Consider the following 23,835-nt stretch of genomic DNA (forward strand, 5'->3'; position numbering starts at 1 on the left):
GCAGAGTTTGTTGTATTCTGAGTATGAGGAGAGTAGGACAGTGCGATGAAGCTGCAGTGGAGTAAATGGGTCTTGGTACCACAGTGCTTTACAGGACACATCTAGGAGTTTGGGCTTTGTCCTGAGGGTGTGGGTGTGGGGAAAAGAAAGAGAGATCAGCCTGTTATTGTGTCTATATAGAAAGAAGTAGACATAAGAGACTCCATTTGGTTCTGTATTTGAGATGCTGTTAATCTGTGACCCTACCCCCAACTTTGTCCTTGCAAGAGACATGTGCTGTGGTGACTCAAGGTTTAATGGATTTTGGGCTGTGCAGGATGTGTCTTTGTTAAACAAGTGCCTGAAGGCAGCTTGCTGGTTAAAAATCCTGCCCATCCCTGGGCAATGGAACATCTCGGTGTGAGACCCGATTGTATGCTCTGTTTACTGAGATAGGAGAAAACCACTTTATGGCATAAGGTAGGACTTGCTGGTGGGACTTGCTGGAGCAATGCTGCTAAGAGGTTTATGGAGATGTTTGCATATGCGTATCAAGGCACAGCATTTTCCTTTGAACTTACTCATGTCACAGAGATCTTTGTCCATATGTCTTACTGCTAATTTTCTCCCTTCCATGATCCTATTGTCCTGCCACTCGCTTATCTTTAAGATGGTAAAGATAATTATCAATAAATACTAAGGGAACTCAGAGACCGGTGCCAGGGTGGGTCCTCTGTAAGCTGAGCGCCGGTCCCCTGGGCCCACTTTTTCTTTCTCTATACTTTGTCTCTGTGTCTCATTTCTTTTCTCAAGTCTCTCATTCCACCTAAGGAGAAACGCCCACAGGTGTGGAGGGGCAGGCCACCCCTTCATCTGGTGCCCAACGTGAGAGCTTTTCTCTAAGGTGAAGGTACGCCGGAGCGTGGTCATTGAGGACAAGTCGACGAGAGACTCCCGAGTACGTCTACAGTCAGCCTTGCGGTAAGCTTGTGCGCTCGGAAGAACCTAGGGTAACAATGGGACAAACTAAAAGTAAACATGCCTCTTATCGCAGCTTTATTAAAATTCTTTTAAAAAGAGGGGGAGTTAAAGTCTCTACAAAAAATCTAATTACGCTATTTCAAACAATAGAACAGTTTTGTCCGTGGTTTTAGGAACAGGGAACTTTAGATCTAAAAGACTGGGAAAAAATTGGCAAAGAATTAAAACAAGCAAGTAGGGAAGGTAAAATCATCCCACTTACAGTATGGAATGATTGGGTCATTATTAAAGTAGCTTTAGAACCATTTCAAACAGAAGAAGATAGCGTTCCAGTTTCTGATGTCCCTAAAAGCTGTGCAGTAGATTGTGAAGAAGAGGCAGGGATAGAATCCCGAAAAGGAAAAGAAAGTTCACACTGTAAATGTGTAGCAAAGCCGGTAATGGCTCAGTCAACGCAAAATGTTGACAATAATCAATTACAGGAAGTGATATATCCTGAAACGTTAAAATTAGAGGAAAAAGGTCCAGAATTAGCAGAGCCATCAGAGTCTAAACCACGATGGCCAACTCCTCTTACAGCAGCTCAAATGCCTGTAACTTTACAACCTCAAATGCAGGTTAAAGGAGTGCAAACTCCAAAAGAAGATCAAATAGAAAAAGATAGAGTCTCTGTCATGGCAATGCCAATCCAAATACAGTGTCCACAATATCAGCTGGTAGAAAATAAGACCCAGCCGCCAGTAGCCTATCAATACTGGCTGCCAGCCGAACTGCAGTATCGGCAGCTCCCAGAAAATCTGTCTGGACAGCCAGGAACATTTCCAGCACCACAGGGCAGGTCGCCATATCCTCAGCTGCCCACCATGAGACTTAATCCTACAGCACCGCCTAGTACACAGGGTAGTGCATTACATAAAATTATTGATGAGGCAAGAAAACAAGGAGACATTGAAGCGTGGCAATTCCCAGCAATATTAGAAGCAAGACCACCTGGAGAAGGGGCCCAAAAGGGAGAGCCTCCCGTAGCTGAAGCCAGATATAAGTCCTTTTCTATAAAAATGCTAAAAGAAATGAAAGAGGGAGTAAAACAATATGGACCCAACTCTCCTTACATGAGAACATTATTAGATTCCATTGCTCATGGACATAGGCTCATTCCTTATAATTGGGAGATTCTGGCAAAATCCTCACTCTCACCCTCTCAATTTTTACAATTTAAGACTTGGTGGATTGATGGGCACAAGTACAGGTCCGAAGAAGTAGGACTGCCAATCCTCCAATTAACATAGATGCAGATCAACTATTAGGAATAGGTCAAAATTGGAGCACTGTTGACCAACAAGTAATAATGCCAAATGAGGCCATTGAGCAAATCAGGGCTATCTGCCTTAGGGCCTGGGAGAAAATCCAAGACCCAGGAACTGCCTGCCCCTCCTTTAATACAATAAGACTTTAATACTAAAGAGCCCTACCCTGATTTTGTAGCAAGACTTCAAGATGCTGCTCAAAAGTCAATTACCGATGAGAATGCCTGAGAATGCCCGTAAGGTCATAGTGGAGTTGATGGCATATGAAAACGCCAATCCTGATTGTCAATCAGTCATTAAGCCATTAAAAGGAAGGGTTCCCACAGGATCAGATGTAATCTCAGAGTACGTTAAAGCCTGCGATGGAATTGGAGGAGCTATGCATAAAGCTATGCTTATGGCTCAAGCAATCACAGGAGTTGCTTTAGGAGGACAAATTAGAACATTTGGGGGAAGATGTTATAATTGTGGTCAAATCAGTCATCTAAAAAAGAATTGCCTAGTCTCAAATAAACAAAATGTAACTACTCAAACTACTACAACAACAGATAAAGAGCCACCTGGCATATGTCCAAGATGTAAAAAGGGAAAACATTGGGGCAATCAATGTCGTTCTAAATTTGATAAAAATGGGCAACCACTGTTGGGAAACAAGAGGAGGGGCCAGCCTCAGGCCCCACAACAAACTGGGGCATTCCAAATTCAGCCCTTTGTTCCTCAGGGTTTTCAGGAAGGACAACCCCCACTGTCACAAGTGTCTCAGGGAATAAGCCAGTTATCACAATACAGCAATTATCCTCCCTGTCCCCCACCACAAGCGGCAGTGCAGCAGTAGATTTATGCACCATACAAGCAGTCTCTCTGCTTCCAGGGGAGCCTCCACGAAAAATCCCCACAGGGGTATACGGCCCATTGCCTGAGGGGACTGTAGGACTAATCTTAGGAAGATCAGGTTTAAATCTAAAAGGAGTTCAAATTCATACTGGTGTGGTTGATTCAGACTATAAAGGCGAAATTCAATTGGTTAGTAGCTCCTCAATTCCTTGGAGTGCCAGTCCAGGAGACAGGATTGCTCAATTATTACTCTTACCTTATATTAAAGTTGGAAACAGTGAGATAAAAAGAACAGGAGGGTTCGGAAGCACTGATCCGGCAGGAAAGGCTGCATATTGGGCAAGTCAGGTCTCTGAGAGCAGACCTGTGTGTAAGGCCATTATTCAAGGAAAACAGTTTGAAGGGTTGGTAGACACTGGAGCAGATATCTCTGTCATTGTTTTAAATCAGTGGCCAAAAAATTGGCCTAAACAAAAGGCTGTTACAAGACTTGTCGGCGTAGGCACGGCTTCTGAAGTGTATGAAAGTACAATGATTTTACATTGTTTAGGACCAGATAATCAAGAAAGTACTGTTCAGCCAATGATTACTTCAATTCCTGTTAATCTATGGGGTCAAGATTTATTACAACAATGGGGTGTGGAAATCATTATGCCTGCTCCATTATACAGCCCCACGAGTCAAAAAATCATGACTAAGATGGGATATATACCAGGAAAGTGGTTAGGAAAAAATGAAAATGGCATTAAAGTCCCAATTGAGACTGAGAAAAATCAAGAAAGAAAAGGAATAGGGTATCCTTTTTAGGGGCGGCCACTGTAGAGCCTCCTAAACCCATTCCATTAACTTGGAAAACAGAAAAACCGGTATGGGTAAATCAGTGGCCACTACCGAAACAAAAACTGGAGGCTTTACATTTATTAGCAAAGGAACAATTAGAAAAGGGACACATTGAACCTTCATTCTCACCCTGGAATTCTCCTGTATTTGTAATTCAGAAAAAATCAGGCAAATGGCGTATGTTAATGGATTTAAGAGCCGTAAATGCTGTAATTCAACCCATGGGGCCTCTTCAACCCGGATTGCCCTCTCCGGCCATGATCCCAAAAGACTGGCCTTTAATTATAATTGATCTAGAGGATTGCTTTTTTACCATTCCTCTGGCAGAGCAAGATTGTGAAAAATTTGCCTTTACTATACCAGCCATAAATAATAAAGAACCAGCCACCAGGTTTCAGTGGAAAGTACTACCTCAGGGAATGCTTAATAGTCCAACTATTTGTCAAACTTTCTTAGGTCAAGTCCTTCAACCAGTTAGAGACAAATTTTCAGATTGTTATATCATTCACTATATTGATGATATTTTATGTGCTGCAGAAACAAGTGACAAATTAATTGACTGTTACACATTTCTGCAAGTAGAGGTTGCCAACGCAGGACTAAAAATAGCATCTGATAAGATCCAAACCTCTGCTCCTTTTCATTATTTAGGGATGCAAATAGAAAACAGAAAAATTAAGCCACAAAAAATAAAAATAAGAAAAGACACATTAAAAACATTAAATGAGCCGGGCGCGGTGGCTCACGCCTGTAATCCCAGCACTTTGGGAGGCCGAGGCGGGCGGATCACAAGGTCAGGAGATCGAGACCACAGTGAAACCCCGTCTCTACTAAAAATACAAAAAATTAGCCGGGCGCGGTGGTGGGCGCCTGTAGTCCCAGCTACTCAGGAGGCTGAGGCAGGAGAATGGCGTGAACCCGGGAGGCGGAGCTTGCAGTGAGCCGAGATCGCGCCACTGCACTCCAGCCTGGGCGACAGCGTGAGACTCCGTCTCAAAAAAAAAAAATAAATAAAAAAATAAAAACATTAAATGACTTTCAAAAAGTGTTAGGCGATATTAATTGGATTCGTCCAACTCTAGGCATTCCTACTTACGCCATGTCAAATTTGTTCTCTGTCCTAAGAGGAGATCCAGACTTAAATAGTAAAAGAATATTAACCCCAGAGGCAACAAAAGAAATTAAATTAGTGGAAGAAAAAATTAAGTCCGTGCAAATAAGTAGAATAGATACCTTAGCCCCACTCCAACTTTTAATTTTTGCTACTGCACATTCTCCAACAGGCATCATTATTCAAAATACTGATCTTGTGGAGTGGTCATTCCTTCCTCACAGTACAATTAAGACTTTTACATTGTACTTGGATCAAATAGCTACATTAATTGGTCAGGCAAGATTACGAAAAATAAAATTGTGTGGTAATGACCCAGACAAAATAGTTGTTCCTTTAACCAAGGAACAAGTTAAACAAGCCTTTATCAATTCTGGTGCATGGCAGATTGGCCTTGCTGATTTTGTGGGAATTATTGATAATCATTACCCAAAAACAAAAATCTTCCAGTTTTTAAAATTGACTACTTGGATTTTACCTAAAATTACCAGACATGAACCTTTAGAAAATGCTCTGACAGTATTTACTGATGGTTTCAGCAATGGAAAAGCGACTCACAGAGGGCCAAAAGAGCGAGTAATCAAAACTCAATATCAATCGGTTCAAAGGGCAGAGTTGGTTGCAGTCATTACAGTGTTACAAGATTTTAATCAACCTGTTAATAAATAATCAGATAATCAGATTCTGCTTATGTAGTACAGGCTACAAGGGATGTTGAGACAGCTCTAATTAAATATGGCATGGATGATCAGTTAAACCAGCTGTTCAGTTTATTACAACAAACTGTAAGAAAAAGGAATTTTGCATTTTATATCACTCATATTCGAGCACACACTAATTTACCAGGACCTTTAACTAAAGCAAATGAACAAGCTGACTTACTGGTATCCTCTGCATTCATAAAAGCACAAGAACTTCATGCTTTGACTCAAGTAAATGCAGCAGGGTTAAAAAACAAATTTGATGTCACATGGAAACAGGCAAAAGATATTGTACAACACTGTACCCAATGTCAAGTACTACACCTGCCCACTCAAGAGGCAGGAGTTAATCCCAGAGGTCTGTGTCCTAATGCATTATGGCAAATGGATGTTACCCATGTACCTTCTTTCGGAAAATTATCATATGTTCATGTAACAGTTGATACTTATTCACATTTCATATGGGCAACCTGCCAGACAGGAGAAAGTACTTCCCATGTTAAAAAACATTTATTATCTTGTTTTGCTGTAATGGGAGTTCCAGAAAAAATTAAAACTGACAATGGACCAGGTTATTGTAGTAAAGCTTTCCAAAAATTCTTAAATCAGTGGAATATCACACATACAACAGGAATTCCTTATAATTCCCAAGGACAGGCCATAGTTGAAAGAACTAATAGAACACTCAAAACTCAGTTAGTTAAACAAAAGAAGGGGGAGACAGTAAGGAGTGTACCACTCCTCAGATGCAGCTTAATCTAGCACTCTACACTTTAAATTTTTTAAACATTTATAGAAATCAGACTACTACTTCTGCAGAACAACATCTTACTGGTAAAAAGAACAGTCCACATGAAGGAAAACTGATTTGGTGGAAAGACAACAAAAATAAGACATGGGAAATAGGGAAGGTGATAACCTGTGGAAGAGGTTTTGCTTGTGTTTCACCAGGAGAAAATCAGCTTCCTGTTTGGATACCCACTAAACATTTAAAGTTCTACAATGAACCCATCGGAGATGCAAAGAAAAGCGCCTCCATGGAGACGGAAACACCACAATCAAGCACCATTGATTCACATGATGAACCGAGTGGTGATATCAGAAGAACAGATGAAGTCACCATGCACCAAGAAGGCAGAGCTGCCAACCTGGACACAGTTAAAGAAGCTGACACCGTTAGCTGGAAAAAGCCTAGCTAGCACAAAGGTGACACAAACCCCAGAAAAATGCTGCTTACAGCTTTAATGATTGTATCAACGGTGGTAAGTCTCCCCATGCCTGCAGGAGCAGCTGCAGCTAATTATACCTACTGGGCCTATGTGCCTTTCCTGCCCTTAATTTGGGCAGTCACATGGATGGATAATCCTATTGAAGTATATGTTAATAATAGTGTGTGGGTACCTGGTCCCACAGATGATCATTGCCCTGCCAAACCGGAGGAAGAAGGAATGATGATAAATATTTCCATTGGGTATCGTTATCCTCCTATTTGCCTAGGGAGAGCACCAGGATGTTTAATGCCTGCTATCCAAAATTGGTTGGTAGAAGTACCTACTGTCAGTCCCACCAGTAGATTTACTATCACATGGTAAGCGGAATGTCACTCAAACCACAGGTAAACTATTTACAAGACTTTTCTTATCAAAGATCATTAAAATTTAGGCCAAAAGGGAAAACTTGCCCCAAAGAGATTTCCAAAGAATCAAAAGATTTAGTTTGGGAAGAATGTGTGGCCGATAGTGCGGTGATATTACAAAACAATACATTCGGAACTGTTATAGATTGGGCACCTCGAGGTCAATTCTACCACAATTGCACAGGACAAACTCAATTCTGTCCCAGTGCACTAGTGAGTCCAACTGTTGATAGTGACTTAACAGAAAATTTAGACAAACGTAAGCACAAAAAATTACAGTCTTTCTACCCTTGGATATGGGGAGAAAAGGGAATCTCTACTCCAAGACCAAAAATAATAAGTCCTGTTTTTGGTCCTGAACATCCAGAATTATGGAGGCTTACTGTAGCTTCATACTGCCTTAGAATTTGGTCTGGAAATCAAACTATAGAAAAAAGAGATTATAAGCCATTTTACTCTGTCAACCTAAATTCCAGTCTAACAGTTCCTTTACAAAGTTGTGTAAAGTCCCCTTATATGTTAGTCATAGGAAATATAGTTATTAAACCAGACTCCCAAACTATAACTTGTGAAAATTGCAGATTGTTTACTTGCATTGATTCGACTTTTGATTGGCAGCACCGTATTCTGCTAGTGAGAGCAAGAGAAGGTGTGTGGATCCCTGTGTCCATGGACCGACCATGGGAGGACTCACCATCCATCCATATTTTGACTGAAGTATTAAAAGGCATTTTAAATAGATCCAAAAGATTCATTTTGACTTTAATTGCAGTGATTATGGGATTAATTGCAGTCACAGCTACAGCCACTGTGGCAGGAGTTGCATTGCACTCTTCTGTTCAGACAGCAAGCTTTGTTGACAATTGGCAAAAGAATTCCACAAGGTTGTGGAATTCACAATCTAGTATCAATCAAAAATTGGCAAATCAAATTAATGATCTTAGACAAACTGTCATTTGGATGGGAGATAGACTCATGAGCTTGGAACATCGTTTCCAGTTACAGTGTGACTGGAATACATCAGATTTTTGTATTACACCCCAAGTTTATAATGAGTCTAAACATCACTGGGACATGGTTAGACACCATCTACAGGGAAGAGAAGATAATCTCACTTTAGACATTTCTAAATTAAAAGAACAAATTTTTGAAGCCTCTCAAAGTCACTTAAATATTGTGCCTGGAGCTGAGGTGTTAGATCAAGTGGCAAAAAATCTTTATGGATTAAACCCCACGACTTGGATTAAGTCTATTGGGAACTCTACTGCAGTAAATTTTGGAATTATGTGTCTCTGTTTTATCAGCTTGTTTTTAGTGTGCCGGACCAGTCGAAGAATCTTGCATCAAAATCGAGAGAATGAACAAGCCTTCATCGCCATGGCACATTTATATAGAGAAAAAGGGAGAAGGAATGTTGCGGGAAGTCAGGGACCTTGAACGCAGGGACCAGCTGAAGCCACAGCAGAAAAACATAAAATGTGAAGATTTCATGGACATTTATTAGTTCTCCAAAATTAATACTTTTGTAATTTCCTATGTCTTTACTTTAATCTCTTAATTCCATCATCTTCATTGTAAGCTGAGGAGGATATATGTCACCTCAGGACCCTGTGATGATTACCTTAACTGCACAAATTGTTTGTAGAGCATGTGTGTTTAAACAATATGAAATCTGGGCATCCTGAAAAAAGAACAGGATAACAGCGATGTTCAGGGAACAAGGGAGGCGACCTTGAACTGGCCGCCGGTGAGCTGGATGGAACAGAGCCGTATTTCTTCTCTTTTTAAATGCAAATAGAAGAAATATCGCCGAATTCTTTTTCTCAGCAAGGAATATCCCTGAGAAAGAGAATGCGCTCTGAGGTTAGGCCTATAAATGACCCCCTTGGAAGCGTGCCACCTTTTACGAGTCGAAGCCCAAGGGATGAAATAAGCCCCCACCTCCTGTAGCGCTCCCAGGCTTATTAGGACGAGGAAATTCCCACCTAATAAATTTTGGTCAGACAGGTTGTCTGCTCTCAAACCCTGTTTCCTGATAAGATGTTATCAATGACAATGCGTGCCCAAAATTTCATTAGCAATCTTAATTTAAATGCCATCCTGTGATCTCATTCTGCCTCCACTTGCTTTGTGATATTTTATTACTTTGTGAAGTATGTGATCTCTGTGTTGATACCAGAAACTGAGGCAATTGCAGGAGCTGCTAATGGCCTTGCAAATCTTAACCCTGCCACTTCGGTTAAGACCATCTAAAGTACTGCTGTTGTAAATTTCATATTAATCCTCATGTGCCTGTTCTTTCTGCTGTTAGTAGGCAGGTATACCCAACAGTTCCAAAGAGACAGCGACCATCGAGAACGAGTCATGATGACAATGGTGGTTTTGTTGAAAAGAGAAGGGGGAAATGTGGGGAAAAGAAAGAGAGATCAGCCTGTTATTGTGTCTATATAGAAAGAAGTAGACATAAGAGACTCCATTTGGTTCTGTATTTGAGATGCTGTTAATCTGTGACCCTATCCCCAACCTTGTCCTTGCAAGAGATATGTGCTGTGGTGACTCAAGGTTTAATGGATTTTGGGCTGTGCAGGATGTGTCTTTGTTAAACAAGTGCCTGAAGGCAGCTTGCTGGTTAAAAATCCTGCCCATCCCTGGGCAATGGAACATCTCGGTGTGAGACCTGATTGTATGCTCTGTTTACTGAGATAGGAGAAAACCACCTTATGGCATAAGGTGGGACTTGCTGGTGGGACTTGCTGGAGCAATGCTGCTAAGAGGTTTATGGAGATGTTTGCATATGCGTATCAAGGCACAGCATTTTCCTTTGAACTTACTCATGTCACAGAGATCTTTGTCCATATGTCTTACTGCTAATTTTCTCCCTTCCATGATCCTATTGTCCTGCCACTCGCTTATCTTTAAGATGGTAAAGATAATTATCAATAAATACTAAGGGAACTCAGAGACCGGTGCCGGCGTGTGTCCTCTGTAAGCTGAGCGCCCATCCCTGGGCCCACTTTTTCTTTCTCTATACTTTGTCTCTGTGTCTCATTTCTTTTCTCAAGTCTCTTGTTCCACCTAAGGAGAAACGCCCACAGGTGTGGAGGGGCAGGCCACCCCTTCATGTGGGGAGCCACTGAATTATTTGAAGCAGGAAAGTGACATAATATAATTTGTACTTTGACAAAATTACTCTGGTTGCTGCTTGTAAATAGGTTGGAGGAGTAAGACTGGGAGCAGAAAGATGAGTTGGTCTCTGCATGGTGGTGAAAGGAGCTGGGCACATTCCTCAGCCCCGGGCTCAAAACTCCCTGAGCCTAGTACAAACACATCCCATCCTCCCATCCCACCACATACCGCCATATATCTCTCAAACTCCCTGAGCCCAGTACAAACACCACCTGGAAAGTCTCCGATAAGGAGACAGCCGTTCAAGGTTACTGAAAGCGCGGGAGCCAAAAGAATTTCTTTGTTCCCCTGCAACTTTCGGGCTATAAAAAGCAAACGCTCGCATTGTTCGGGGCCCTCTTGTATACTGTGGAATGGAGGGACCAGGTTCGAACTTGTAGTAAAGATCCTTGCCACTTGGCTTTGACTCTGGACTCTGGTGGTCTTCTTTGGGGAACAAACGGTCTGGGCATAACAGTGGCAGATGAAGATGGCCTCAGACTAAGGTAATGGTGGTGGGGTTGAGATATTTAGCAAGGAGAATCAGCACAATTGGATGTGGGTTATGACAGAGAAGGTGGGAATCACAATGACATCCAGATTCCTGGCTCAGGAGGTGCCATTCCCTGAGGTGGGGAATACGATGGAAAGAAGCTTAGCTGGAAGGGGTTGGGGAGAGATAGTAAGTTCAGGTTTGGATATTCTGAGTTTGAGGTGCCTGTGGACATAGCAGAGGAGTGGTCAATATCAGCTGGGTAACTGGAAGGAGAAATCTGGGCTAGAACTAGAGACACAGACTGGAGCTGAATTGTGCTTTTAGAAAATTCACTGGAAGCCAAAGAGATGACTCCTTATTTGCTGATGCCTTGCAGCAGGTCTATTTCCAGTGACAAGGAGGCAAGTTTGAATTGGTTAGAGCCTCATTCACAGTTCTTCAAATGTTCTTGTCGAGTATTTACTTGCTACTAAGCAGAACAGCCTCAACCTTCCCCAGGACCATTTTCCAGCATTCTTTAGCGTGTTTGGCTTAGGACCAAGTTCCCACCCACCTGAATCTTTACCCTTGCTGGAGACACATGCAGTCGATACAGTTAAAGGGCAAAACAGGCTGACGGGAAGGTTCCAAGCCATTTGAGTTGCAGACCCTATGTGTTAGAATCTAACTCCTAGTTTTCTACTACAACTTCGAATGCCACCCTCTTCACTAAGTGTCTAAAGCCAGAGTGTGGATAAATGAAACAAGCCTTTCTTTCTGAGTACCACTGCCTGAAGTCATGCTGAGGTCAAGAGACATTCAATCAGAAGAGCAGACCAAGTGGCTTAAGTTAAGTGTGCCCGGGTTCTCCTTGCTCTGTACTTTTTTTTTTTTTTTTTTGAGATGGAGTTTCGCTCTTGTCACCCAAGCTGGAGTGCAGTAGTGTGATTTCGGCTCACTGCAACCCCCACCTCCCAGGTTCAAGCAATTCTTCTGTCTCCACCTCCTGAGTAGCTGGGACTACAGGCACCCACCACCATGCCCATCTAAGTTTTGTACTTTTAGTAGAGACAGGGTTTTGCCATGTTGGCCAGGCTGGTCTCCCACTCCTGACCTCAGGTGATCCCCTCCCCGGCCCCCACCCCGGCCTCGGCCTCCCTTACCGTTAGCTGGCTGTTTCTTATGTTAAACCACTCAGATCTCTCTTTAATTTCCTTGAAAACTGGGTTCCTTCGTCCTGCAGAAGAGATGCACATTGTCCACGTTCGTTTCAACAGAGGGCAGTAGAGAACAGCAAACAGTTTACATTTCTAAGCCCTGAAGGAACAAAACAAATCCATATCCAACATTCTCTCCAGGTCAAGGTACCCAAAATATGGCACACTGTGCTTCGTGTGTTAATAAATGAGGCATGTCTTTGTGAAGGTAGGGCAGATCCCAGAGAGTCAGCGACTCGTAGACGACCCTTCCTCTTGTGAACAACAGTTTAGCTATGTGTAACTCATGGAAGGCTTTATGGAGAAGGAATTTCATCTTGAAGGATAAGTATGCGTTGGCAAGATAGCTTTGTTCACAGAAAGCAGCATGGGCTCAAACATGGCAACAGCATGGCAAGTTTGGGGAAGTTCGGAATAGGATTGGGCAGAATCTGACAAGACCACGATATACCTCAAGACCCTAGGTGCTGGAATCTTCAGGATGGCACATAGCATCCTGTGCCATGGGGCAGCTGTGATATTTAGATACACTCTCAGATGCTATGTGCCATCCTGAAGTGTTTGAATGTCACTTTGAAGGGTTTAACATCATCTTGAAAGCAATGGAAAATCATTGAAGAATTTTGAGCAGGGTGGTGATGTGACCTGTTAGGCAATTTGAGATTTTCTTGTTTGTTTTTAATTGAGATATATCATGGTCTTGTTAATCTTTTAAACTTTAGCCAACCAGGTGGGTATGTAGTGATACTGCATTTTTAGTGTGCGTTTCTCTGATACGTAGTGACTTACTATCTTTTTATGTGCTTATTTGTTCATTTGGATATCCTTTTTTGTGATGTTTCTGTTTAAGTCTTTTGCACACTTACGAATTAGCTTATCTTCTTCTCATTGATTTTTAATGTTTTTTAAATGTATTTTAGATATGTCTCTTGTCAAATATACCTATTACAAATATTTCTCCTATTCTGTGGCTTGCCTACCAACTCTTTAAATGATGTCTTAGTTGTTGTTGTTTTTTTTTTTCTTTTTTCTTTCTTTTTTCTTTTTTTGAGGCAAAGTCTTGCTCTGTCGCCCAGGCTGGAGTGCAGTGGCGCAAGCTTGGCTCACTGTAACCTCTACCTCCCAAGCTCAAGTGATTCTCATGCCTCAGCCTCCGGAGTAGATGGGACTACAGGCACGCACCAGCATGCCTGACTAATTTTTTAAATTTTTATTTAGTAGAGATGGAATTTCACCATGTTGCTCAGGCTGGAAAATGTTTTAAAAAATATTATACTTCAGTAATTATTATACCAAAAATATATTTTGTATTATTTGACAAAATCCATAATGTATATTTGGGAGATAAATGAATACAATTATGAAGGTCATTGAAGCATGACTCTTCTAAAACAAGTTAATAACACATTCTACAGAAAACCTTTTAGACATTACAATCTCTAACCTGTAAATAGAACTCTAAATACCTTTTCCCCATCTCAGTAGTAGTTTCTGCCACATCACTTTCAGAAGGCTCATAAGCCAACTCACATACAACTGTAATATTAATGAGGAAAGCAGTTAGTGTCAAAGGAAGAGGATTGAAAGTAGAAGTGTTGTAAAACTCCTCTTTTACTTTGTTGCATGCTATCAAAATCACTGCCAATAATGTGAATGTCAGGTCAATTTCCATAGGTAAATCAGTTATCTTTTACCTCTTTGAAAGAAAATTTTTGCAGAAGAGGGCTGAAAATTTCTTGAGCCATTTCAGCACAAATAATGGAAGTTCAGTTCTCACCACGGTACAACTCTACTCTGCTGTCATCTTCATTGTGATAGTGGCAGAAGTTTAGCAGGGTGCAAGTGACCACTAAATGACATCTTTTGATGAACAAACAATTGATAAATCTTTTTGAAAACCCTATGAAAGATGAATTGGAATGGAGCAAGACTGAGGCGGGATGACTAGTTAAGGACTTGTTTCAGCCCTTCTGCCATTTGAGGACACACAGAAGCTACCATCTAAGAAGCAGAGAGCAACCCCTCACCAGAGAGTGTACTGGCGCCTTGATCTTGCACTTCCCAGATTCTAGAGCTATAAGAAATAAACTTCTGGGGCCAGGCGCGGTGGCTCAAGCCTGTAATCCCAGCACTTTGGGAGGCCGAAACGGGTGGATCACGAGGTCAGGAGATCGAGACCATCCTGGCTAACACGGTGAAACCCCGTCTCTACTAAAAAAAAAAAATATATACAAAAAACTAGCCAGGTGAGGTGGCAGGCGCCTGTAGTCCCAGCTACTCAGGAGGCTGAGGCAGGAGAAGGGCGTGAACCTGGGAGGCAGAACTTGCAGTGAGCTGAGATCCGGCCACTGCACTCCAGCCTGGACCACAGAGCAAGACTCCGTCTCAAAAAAAAAAAAAAAAAAAAAGAAATAAACTTCTGTTGTTTATAACTAGGAGGCAGTTGTACTATTATTTTTACTATTTTACGGTTGAGAAAACCAAGGCATGGGGAAATTAAATGACCTGCTTAAAGATTTTCTACTGCTAATAATTGGCAAGAGGAAAAGAAATGTGCAAGAACTTTATTGATTGGATGGGAATGGTAAATACATTAATTTGAAAGATTTTGTCTTAGTAGATCTTAGAGAAAGAAGAGTAAATTTGGGAGAAATAAGTGAATTTTGTTTTAGAAAAAAAAATGTGTGTGTGTGTGTGTTTTACTTTTCAGACAGAGTCTCTCTCTGTTGCCCAGGCTGGAGTGCAGTGGCATGACCTCGGTTCACTGCACCCTCTGTCTCCCAGGTTGAAGTGATTCTCCTGCCTCAGCCTCCTGAGTTGCTGGGACTACATGCCACCACGCCTAGCTAATTTTTGTGTTTTTAGTAGAGATGGGGTTTTGCCAAGTTGGCCAGGCTGATCTCAAACTCCTGACATCCTTGACCTCCCATAGTTCTGGGATTACAGGCATGAGCCACTGCACCCAGCCAAAAATAAATGTTTTGAAATGGAAATGCCTAATAGGTAGCTATCATCATATTGTATATATTATATATGATAAATATATTAATAAATATATTTTTTCTAGAGTTAAGTAGAAAAGTGTTGGCCACGGCCGGGCGCGGTGGCTCAAGCCTGTAATCCCAGCACTTTGGGAGGCCGAGGCGGGCGGATCACGAGATCAGGAGATCGAGACCATCCTGGCTAACACGGTGAAACCCCGTCTCTACTAAAAAATACAAAAAACTAGCCGGGCGAGGTGGCGGGTGCCTGTAGTCCCAGCTACTTGGGAGGCTGAGGCAGGAGAATGGCGTGAACCTGGGAAGCGGAGATTGCAGTGAGCTGAGATCTGGCCACTGCACTCCAGCCCGGATGACAGAGCGAGACTCCGTCTCAAAAAAAAGGAAAAGTGTTGGCCAGAGATAAAGACTGAGGAGTCATCAGCATATAGGGAGTAAAGCAAGGCTCTCATTCTCAGCACTATTGACACATGGGGCCAGATAATTCTTTGTTGTGGGGTGCTCTCCACTGGAAGACATTTAGCAGCTTTCTTGGCCTCCACTCAATAGATGCCAGGGGCAACCCTCTCCACTTGTAATAGCCAAAAGTGTCTCCAAACATTGGCAAATGTCCCCTGGGAGCGGGGGGCAAAATCATCTCTGTTGAGAACCACTAGTGTAGAAGAAGCCAAGAATGTAGATAAAATCATTTAGAAGTAGTGAGACATATACAGGACCATGTTTCTTAGCCCTTTAAAGTTCATTTTCAACCTTTTTGAACATAAACATACTTTCTTTAGTTTTATCTTAATTTTCAAATCTAGTTTGTCAAGTTTACAAGTATTAAATTGTATTATAATGCTAACAAAGCTTTTAAAATTACACCTCTACCTCTCTCCTTCCCCCTCCAACTCTGAGGCACCCCTTGAGGAAGTCTCTTCTCACTTAGAAAATTATTGATAGAGAATTACGTAGAGGACAGAAAGTTGAACAAACACCAATATTTAATGAGCAGGTGAAGATAGAGAGTGTTCAGGGAGAGTAACACGAGTCATCAGAGGGACACCAGGAGGGGAACCCTGGTAAGTTGTGATGAAACAGATGGTGAATGACTTCAGAGTATTTTGGCCCTGCAAACAGCAAGGGTACATCCTAAAAGACTGCATACTGCCTGTGGAGTTCATAAATCACTTCTTAGAGAAGTGAGAGAATTCTGAGTTCTCCCTGGGCTTAGAGTAAAAAAGGCATTTCCAGTGACAGGGCCCAGTGCAACATTTAGGACAACTCAGGGAAGAAAACTTTGAGATTCAGAAAGAAAAATGACTTCTGTCAAGGAAGAGATAAGGAAGACTGCAGATGAGGAGATGGCCTGAAGTTTTGGTCTCGAAGGGAAGATCAGAAAACAAGATCTGGGTTCCCATTTATTTTAGAAGCAAAGTATTATTGTGCATTAGAAACTAGGCTTGGCTACTCTTCTTTTGCTCATCTTTGTATCTTAGAAAACTTTTCTTTTAAAATCTTCCAGCCAGTTGAGTTGGCCAAGAGAAAGATTTAGATATTTTGATATTTCTGCATTTCTTTGTGGCTGGCTAGAGTGGTGGCACTGGCATCCTAGCTTTCCAATTAAAAATTTTAAAATAAAGATCTGGCCGGGCGCAGTGGCTCATGCCTGTAATCCCAGCACTTTGGGAGGCCGCGGGGGGCGGATCACCTGAGGTCGGGAGTTCCCGACCAGTCTGACAACATGAAAAACCCCATCTCTATTAAAAATACAAAATTAGCCGGGCATGATGGCACATGCCTGTAATCCCAGCTACTTGGGAGGGTGAGGCAAGAGAATTGCTTGAACCCAGGAGGCAGAGGTTGTGGTGAGCTGAGACTGCGCCATTGCACTCCAGCCTGGGCAACAAGAGCAAAACCCTGTCTCAAAAAATAAAATAAAATAAAATAAAGATCTATGGGTATTTTAATAATGCTTTATTTATCTTTGGTTTCAACAGTTGAAATATGATATATTTAGAAGAGAGAGAGAGAAAGAGAGAGAGAGAGGGTGTGTGTGTGTGTATTTTAGTCTGCCTATGCTTCTCTGTCCTTCTTGGATCTGTGGTTTGATAACTTCCATTATTTTTGAAAAATTGTTGGGCATTTTCTCTTTAAATGTTTCTTCTCTCTCATTCTTTCTCTCTTATTTGGGATTTCAATTACATATATGTTAGGCCAGTTTATATTGTCCCACAGTTCTTGGGTGTTCTGTTCTATTTTCTTTTTTTTACTCTTTGAATTTCAGTTTGGGTAATTTCTACGAGCCCATTTTCAAAGTACTGATATTTTTCTCAGATGTATGGCATCTACTGATGACCCTGTGAAATACACTCTTCTTCTCTTTTACTCTGTTTTAAAATTTTCTACCATTTCCGTTTGACTCTTCCTATAGTTTCTATCTTTCTGCTGAAATTCACCATCTGTTTAGGTATATTGTCTACCTTTTCCACTAGAGCCTTTAACATGTTAAATATGGTTATAATTAATGGTTTGATTTTAAAATTCCCTATTTGATAGTACCGACATCTGAATCATCTTTGAGGCAGTTTCTATTGCTTGCATTGTCTGTTGACAGGATTTTTAAACCTTGCTTTTCTGTGTTGGCTCATTGTTTTTATTGAATTCTGGATATTATGTGTAGGACAGTAGGGACTGAGGTAAATTGTATTTATGGTTGGAAATGAGCACCCCTCTTATTCTGGTAAGCTCTTAGTGTGGGCCAATCTAGTCAAGAGTTGAGCCGGGTTCGGGTTTTGTTGTTGCCATAGTTACCTTCAAATTCTTCTAGTGTTGTCTTGTGCTTGGGTGGAGGCAGCATTTCAGTAGACCAAGAGACGCTGGTATTCCTGGAGGGTATTTTCTCAATTTTCCTGCACTACCCCAACTTTAAGCCTTCCTAAAGTATGTGCCTGCACCTCAGAGATTCTCTCTTCAGTGGCAGAGTACTTTTGCTTCTTACTCAGTACTTGCTAGCCTGGGAGGTAGGGCAGAGATTTCTCCGTTGTGAAGCTGCCTTTGCAGAATATATGTATAAATAATGAAAGAAATCTGGCCGGGCGTGGTGGCTCATATTTGTAATCCTAGCACTTTGGGAAGCTGAGGCCGGTGGATCACTTGAGGTCAGGAGTTCGAGACTAGCCTGGCCAAGATGATGAAATCCAGTCTCTACTAAAAATACAAAATTAGCTGTTCATGGTGGCAGGCACCTGTAATCCCAGTTACTCGGGAGGCTGAGGCAGGCAGAGAATTGCTTGAACCAGGGAGGCAAAGCTTGCAGTGAGCCGAGTTCCCACCACTGCACTCTAGCCTGGATGACAGAGCAAGACTCCATCTCAATAAATAAATAAATAAATAAATAAAAATAAAAAATAAATAAATAGAGAAATCTAACATGACTGACTCCATCCTGCTTCTAACCTATATATATATATTTTATATATATATATAAAATATATATATATTTTTTGCTTATTCTAGCATGGAGATCAAAATAGCTATGAGAGAAATTTATAGGTAAACTTTGGGGCAAGGGAAACTGAACTCCCTCCTGTTCAAGATTGAAACTGCATTCATAAGGCAAGGTTAAAATATGGTAGGGACTTTAACTTTGCTGAATAATAGACTCAGTTAAACAATGACCTGCCATTGCTTAGTGCGTCTTCCTCACTTCCTTGCTTTCCGTGTGTCCTTATGGTAGCATGTTGCTTACTGCTCCAGAGTCACGTAACCGGGGGTCGCAAAATTTATAACTTCCCCAACTACTCCTATAGATAACATCACTATTGTGAAACCTGAAGAACGAGTCTTCGAGTCTTTGAGATATTTTTCAGATTCAGCATTTCAGTAGACCAAGAGACGCCACTAGGTCCTGAGATCCACCCACTCCTGGGAACTGACTTGGCTGCGCGAAGACAGCTTTAGACGCCTCCTGTAATTTCATCCCCAGCCAATCAATTGTTCCAGTTTCCAAGCCTCCTGCCCACCAAAGTACTCTTGAAAAACCCTAGTCTCTGAATTGTCGGGGAGACGGGTTTGAGAAATTGCTCCCTGCTCTCTTCACATGGCTGGCCCTGTGATGATTAAACTCTTTCTTTGCTGCAATACCCGCTGTTCTCATTGGTTTTTTCAGGGCAGTGGCTAAGAAGAACATGTGGGTCTGTGACAGCTGTTCTAGTCCCACCTCAGTTTTAGTCGGGCCTTCTGTCCCTGGATCTTGAGGATAGGGCTTTTTCAGTGATCCTAGATCTCACTCAATGGTAAAAGACCTGTAATCATCTAGGCTGGGGATGGTTTCCAGCCCCTTCCCCAAAGGTAGAGAGATTTTTTTTTTTTTCCTGTTCCTTTCCTCCAGGTATAATGGGCTCTTTTCCTGTGCCCTGGGCCCTTCTTCTAGTGATTTAAGACATTTGTTCCTTAGAAAAAAAGGATTCAGGTGGGCTTCATGCCTTTCCCAGAATGATGGCTGCTCCATTACCTAGGTATGTATTCCCTGGTCACAAGCTTTTCATGAGCTCTGGTGGAGAGCCATGAAGATGCTTCAAATGGGTGGGAATGCCCGTTGTATCGTGAGCTCTGAGTTCTTGGCCACATCTGGCTTTCAGTGATTTATTTAAAATTTTAGCTGAATTCCTCTAACTCATTTGAATGGCAGTCCTGTCTTCCTTCCACGCTGTCTTACAGGTGAGCCTGTGCTCATATCCTAGCCCTCTTTAGAAACGCCTGTCTTTTCTTAGATTTCAGGGTACTTGGTTGCCTCACTACCTCAGCACTCCGAAGGGTTCAAGAAAAGTTATCACTTTGTGTATTATCTGTTTTTTCAGGTGTTTCTAATTAATACAGGTTTTTTGGGGGCAGTGTTTCTAATTAAAACATTTTAATGAGGCTGGTTTTCACAGCTGTTTTTATACCATAAATCAAAATAGCCAAGTCCAAAATGAAAAATCATCAGAATGGCAGAGCATAATGAGTTTAAGCACAGAAATTAGATGAAGTTATCTGTTTCTCACATGACTTGATAATCTAAAAAGCAGAAAGTAAAATGGTGTGTTTTAAAAGTTATCAAAAGTGTCCTTGAGGTTGGCCCCAAATGTGTCCTGATGGCCATGCAGGCAGGAGTTGTGCTATGTAGGCAGGCTCTGCTATTTGCCCTTCGCACCTCTGGTTAGTTTACAATCTCTCCTTGTTCTAACTTTTCACCAAAGCCTGATACTGGCGTTTGTTTTCCTTGAGGCCATGTTGTTTCTCATTTAAACATGATTTCCATTTTATGACTGTCCTAACCCTTCATGGTACAAGCCTGTTTCTCTGAGCTACTACATTCTTCATACATTTTTGTTATTACTTCTTCATATTCAGAACTACCCTCCAAAATGGAGGGCTCTTTTCTGACCATGTTCTCAGCTGTTGGACAGGGGACAGGGGCTGATCATGCTGGGTGGTTTGAAAAGCCTAGGGGAGGCCACGTAGGGGAGACCTACTGCCAGGACTCTCTCTCCAAGCTCAATTCCTGGGGCTTCCACCCTCACATTCTAGAGGAAAGCATACTGCCACTCATCCAAGTTGTGTGCTGTGACTGCTAGTGAAATCTGATCAGCTCTGGGGCCCTTGGCTCTTGGCTGTCAATGCAGGATGATACTGGGCTACAGGAGGAAGAGGTAAGGAAGAGAGAGTATGCAGATATGTCTGAAATCACAATCTTTCTGATTAGATATTTTGGCTCTATAATCAATTATTTCTTCTAACACTCACACTTTTCCTCAATTTTTATTTATTTATTTATTTTGAGACTGAGTCACTCACTTTGTTGCCCAGGCGGGAGTGCAGTGGTGTGATCTTGGCTCACTACAACCTCCGCTTCCTGGGTTCAAGCAATTCTCCTGTCTCAGCCTTCCGAGTAGCTGGGATTACAGGCACGTGCCACAACGCCCGGCTAATTTTTTGTATTTTTAGTAGAGATGGGGTTTCATCATGTTGGCCAGGCTAGTCTCGAACTCCTGACCTGAGGTGATCCACCTGCCTCGGCCTCCCAAAGTGCTGGGATTACAGGCGTGAGGCATCGTGCCCAGCCTCAATTTTTAATTCTACTCCTTTCTGCTCTAATTCAGGTAAAGCACAGGATAGGTTAGTATTGTTTTCATATCTGTCTCCTGCATGTATCCTGTCTTTCCCATTGTAATGAGGGTTCCTCAGGACAGAGACCACTGTTCTTCTCATTTCTTCATCTTTTCCTCCCATCCATCCCCACCCCATCTTTCTTACCTAGCAGAGTCAACATCGGGTTAGAGCACTAGATATGGATTGAGTAAATCAGTCACTAGTTGATCCCCATGAGTTATTGCTTTCCTGCTCAGAATTTGTTTCTATTGTCACTCTCAGTATCATTTCCCTCCAGTGATTCCTGAAGACCTCATTTTACTTCTATAATTCTTCCAGGGCGCAAGTTAACTGCAGCCTGCCCTTCTGCTCCGGTCAGAGTAAACTCTTCTCCTAGGGCCTCTACTGAGACTGGAGGTCACAGGAAAGAACAGGTGCTGAGCAGGAACTTCCACTGTCCTCTTGTACAAAATACTTTTCCCCGTTTCTAGAACAATAAACCGAGACCCGATTGAAGGCCTTTTCCATAAGACTACTCAACCAGCAGCAATACTTACCTTCGTATTTGCAACTTTACTCAAATACCTTGGTCAGAGGAGATCTCCTTTTAACTTTTATTATATATATATTTAGTAGAGGCAGAGATCTCCTTTATTTACATTCCAATCACTTTTAGGATCTGTCCTGCCTTATCAGTCTGCCAATAAATGCACAAGGAGAAATGGATGATGGGAACTTGATGGTGGCAAGATTTGTTTCTTTTTTCTTTTTCTTTTTCTTTTTTTGAGACAAAGTCTTGCTCTGCCACCCAGGCTGGAGTGCAGTGGCATGATCTTGGCTCACAGCAACCTCCACCTCCTCAGTTCAAGCAATTCTCCTGCCTCAGCCTCCCAAGTAGCTGGGATTACGAGTGTGCGACACCACAGCTGGCTAATTTTTATCTTTTTAGTAGAGATGGAGTTTTACCATGCTGGTCAGGCTGGTCTCGAACTCCTGACTTCAAGTGATCTGGCTGCCTCAGCCTCCCAAAGTGTTGGGATAACAGGCATGAGCCATCACGCCTGGCTGACAAGATTTGTTTCAAACTGGCCCTGGACCCAGCACCCTCCCATCTGCTTCTGACTCCTCCTCACACATCAGTCCTTCTGCTTTGGATACATGATTAATGGACATCTCTGGTTCTCAACCCTTCTGCTTTCTCTCCAGGGGATGGCATGATGGCATATGTCTTCCTTCCTGGCTAGCACCTTTTTAGGGTGGCGCTCACAGTAAGCTATCTCTTTGTCCTCACCCTTCTGTGTGTTGTCCCAGAGAGGAGCCTGCCCAGGTGTTACCTAAGATCTCAACTCTCTTCTGTCCCTGACAGGTTGTAGCAGACTGGGCACCCTCATACTGAAAATCATCATTGAAGACAGAGTAGAATCTGGAGCTTCATAGAGGTGGAAAGTTGTGATAACTTTCCTCGCCCATCATGAGGCTCATAGCTGACAGTCCTATAACAAAAGATGAGTTAGGAAGATAAACGTTTATCAAAATTTTATTTTATTTTATCAAAATTTTACATGATGCAGGAGCCTTCTGAAATGAAGACCCAAAGACTCAGGGAAGACTCTGTTTTTATGCTTAGGTTCAATGAGGAATGCCTAGCCCTGTAGAAATGTGATTGGACAAAGGGTATAGTCTGATGCTAACAGACTGATGGGGAAAACTTAGCAAGGCCTGTGTGTTCAGATTCTTCTTGGCCTGTGTACCATTCCTTCCTCCTGGGTGTGGGGAAGTACTCCTCTGAAATGAGGGTCTTTAATGACTTTTCTCTGTTGCTTTGCATTTGCTTCTTTGTCAAAGATGAGTTGACTATATTCATGTGAGCCTATCTGGGGGCTCTCTATTCTGTTCCATTAATCTATTTGTCTGTTCTCTCACCAATAATTGGATGCTGTTTACAAGTTCTTCCTGGTTCTAATCACCGTGTTCCTAATGATGATAAGCATTGAGTCATTTCCAATTTTACCCAGTGTCGCCAATTGGGGCACAGAAACAATACCCCAGCGTATGGCACTTTGGCCTGCTGAGTGCTTTGAAGTAAAGGAGATTGGAAGGCCTCAGAAGCAAGGTCTCGCTGACATTCTCTTGCCCTCCTGTCTTTTACCCTTCCTTCTCCCCTGAAGCAAGTCAGAAACCAAAATCCCTCTTCCCCAAAACAAGCCATAAAACTCAGAAAGGTTACTCTCTCCCTCCTCCCTGGCTGAAGTGATCCACCCCCCTCGGCCTCGCAAAGTGCTGGGATTACAGGCGTGAGCTAACACCCTCAGCGGGGTATTTGCATTTCTAACGGGTTGTTAGAGATGATGATGCTTTAACACAAAGACCTGAATTCCCTGAGGAGGTGTGGCTGATGCTTAGACCCGGCTGAGGCCTCTCCAACCAGAGCCTCCATCAGTCAATCATTCTTTCTGTTTGTTTTCCTGGTGGTTGC

The 23,835-nt window shown here is 42.3% G+C and overlaps 1 protein-coding gene across 1 annotated transcript; it reads left to right on the plus strand.

Moving 5' to 3' along the window:
* The first annotated feature begins 758 nt into the window (after positions 1 to 758).
* On the plus strand, positions 759 to 8,864 carry LOC110741228 (endogenous retrovirus group K member 25 Env polyprotein-like). Its single transcript, XM_021926144.2, is given in 4 exon segments — positions 759 to 960; positions 6,705 to 6,975; positions 6,978 to 7,328; positions 7,331 to 8,864. Coding segments are annotated over 3 exon segments (2,067 nt in total). The 5' UTR covers positions 759 to 960; positions 6,705 to 6,755; the 3' UTR covers positions 8,827 to 8,864.
* Positions 8,865 to 23,835: the final 14,971 nt, after the last annotated feature.

The sequence above is a fragment of the Papio anubis genome, chromosome 1, assembly GCF_008728515.1.
Source record: "Papio anubis isolate 15944 chromosome 1, Panubis1.0, whole genome shotgun sequence".
Lineage (NCBI taxonomy): Eukaryota > Metazoa > Chordata > Mammalia > Primates > Cercopithecidae > Papio > Papio anubis.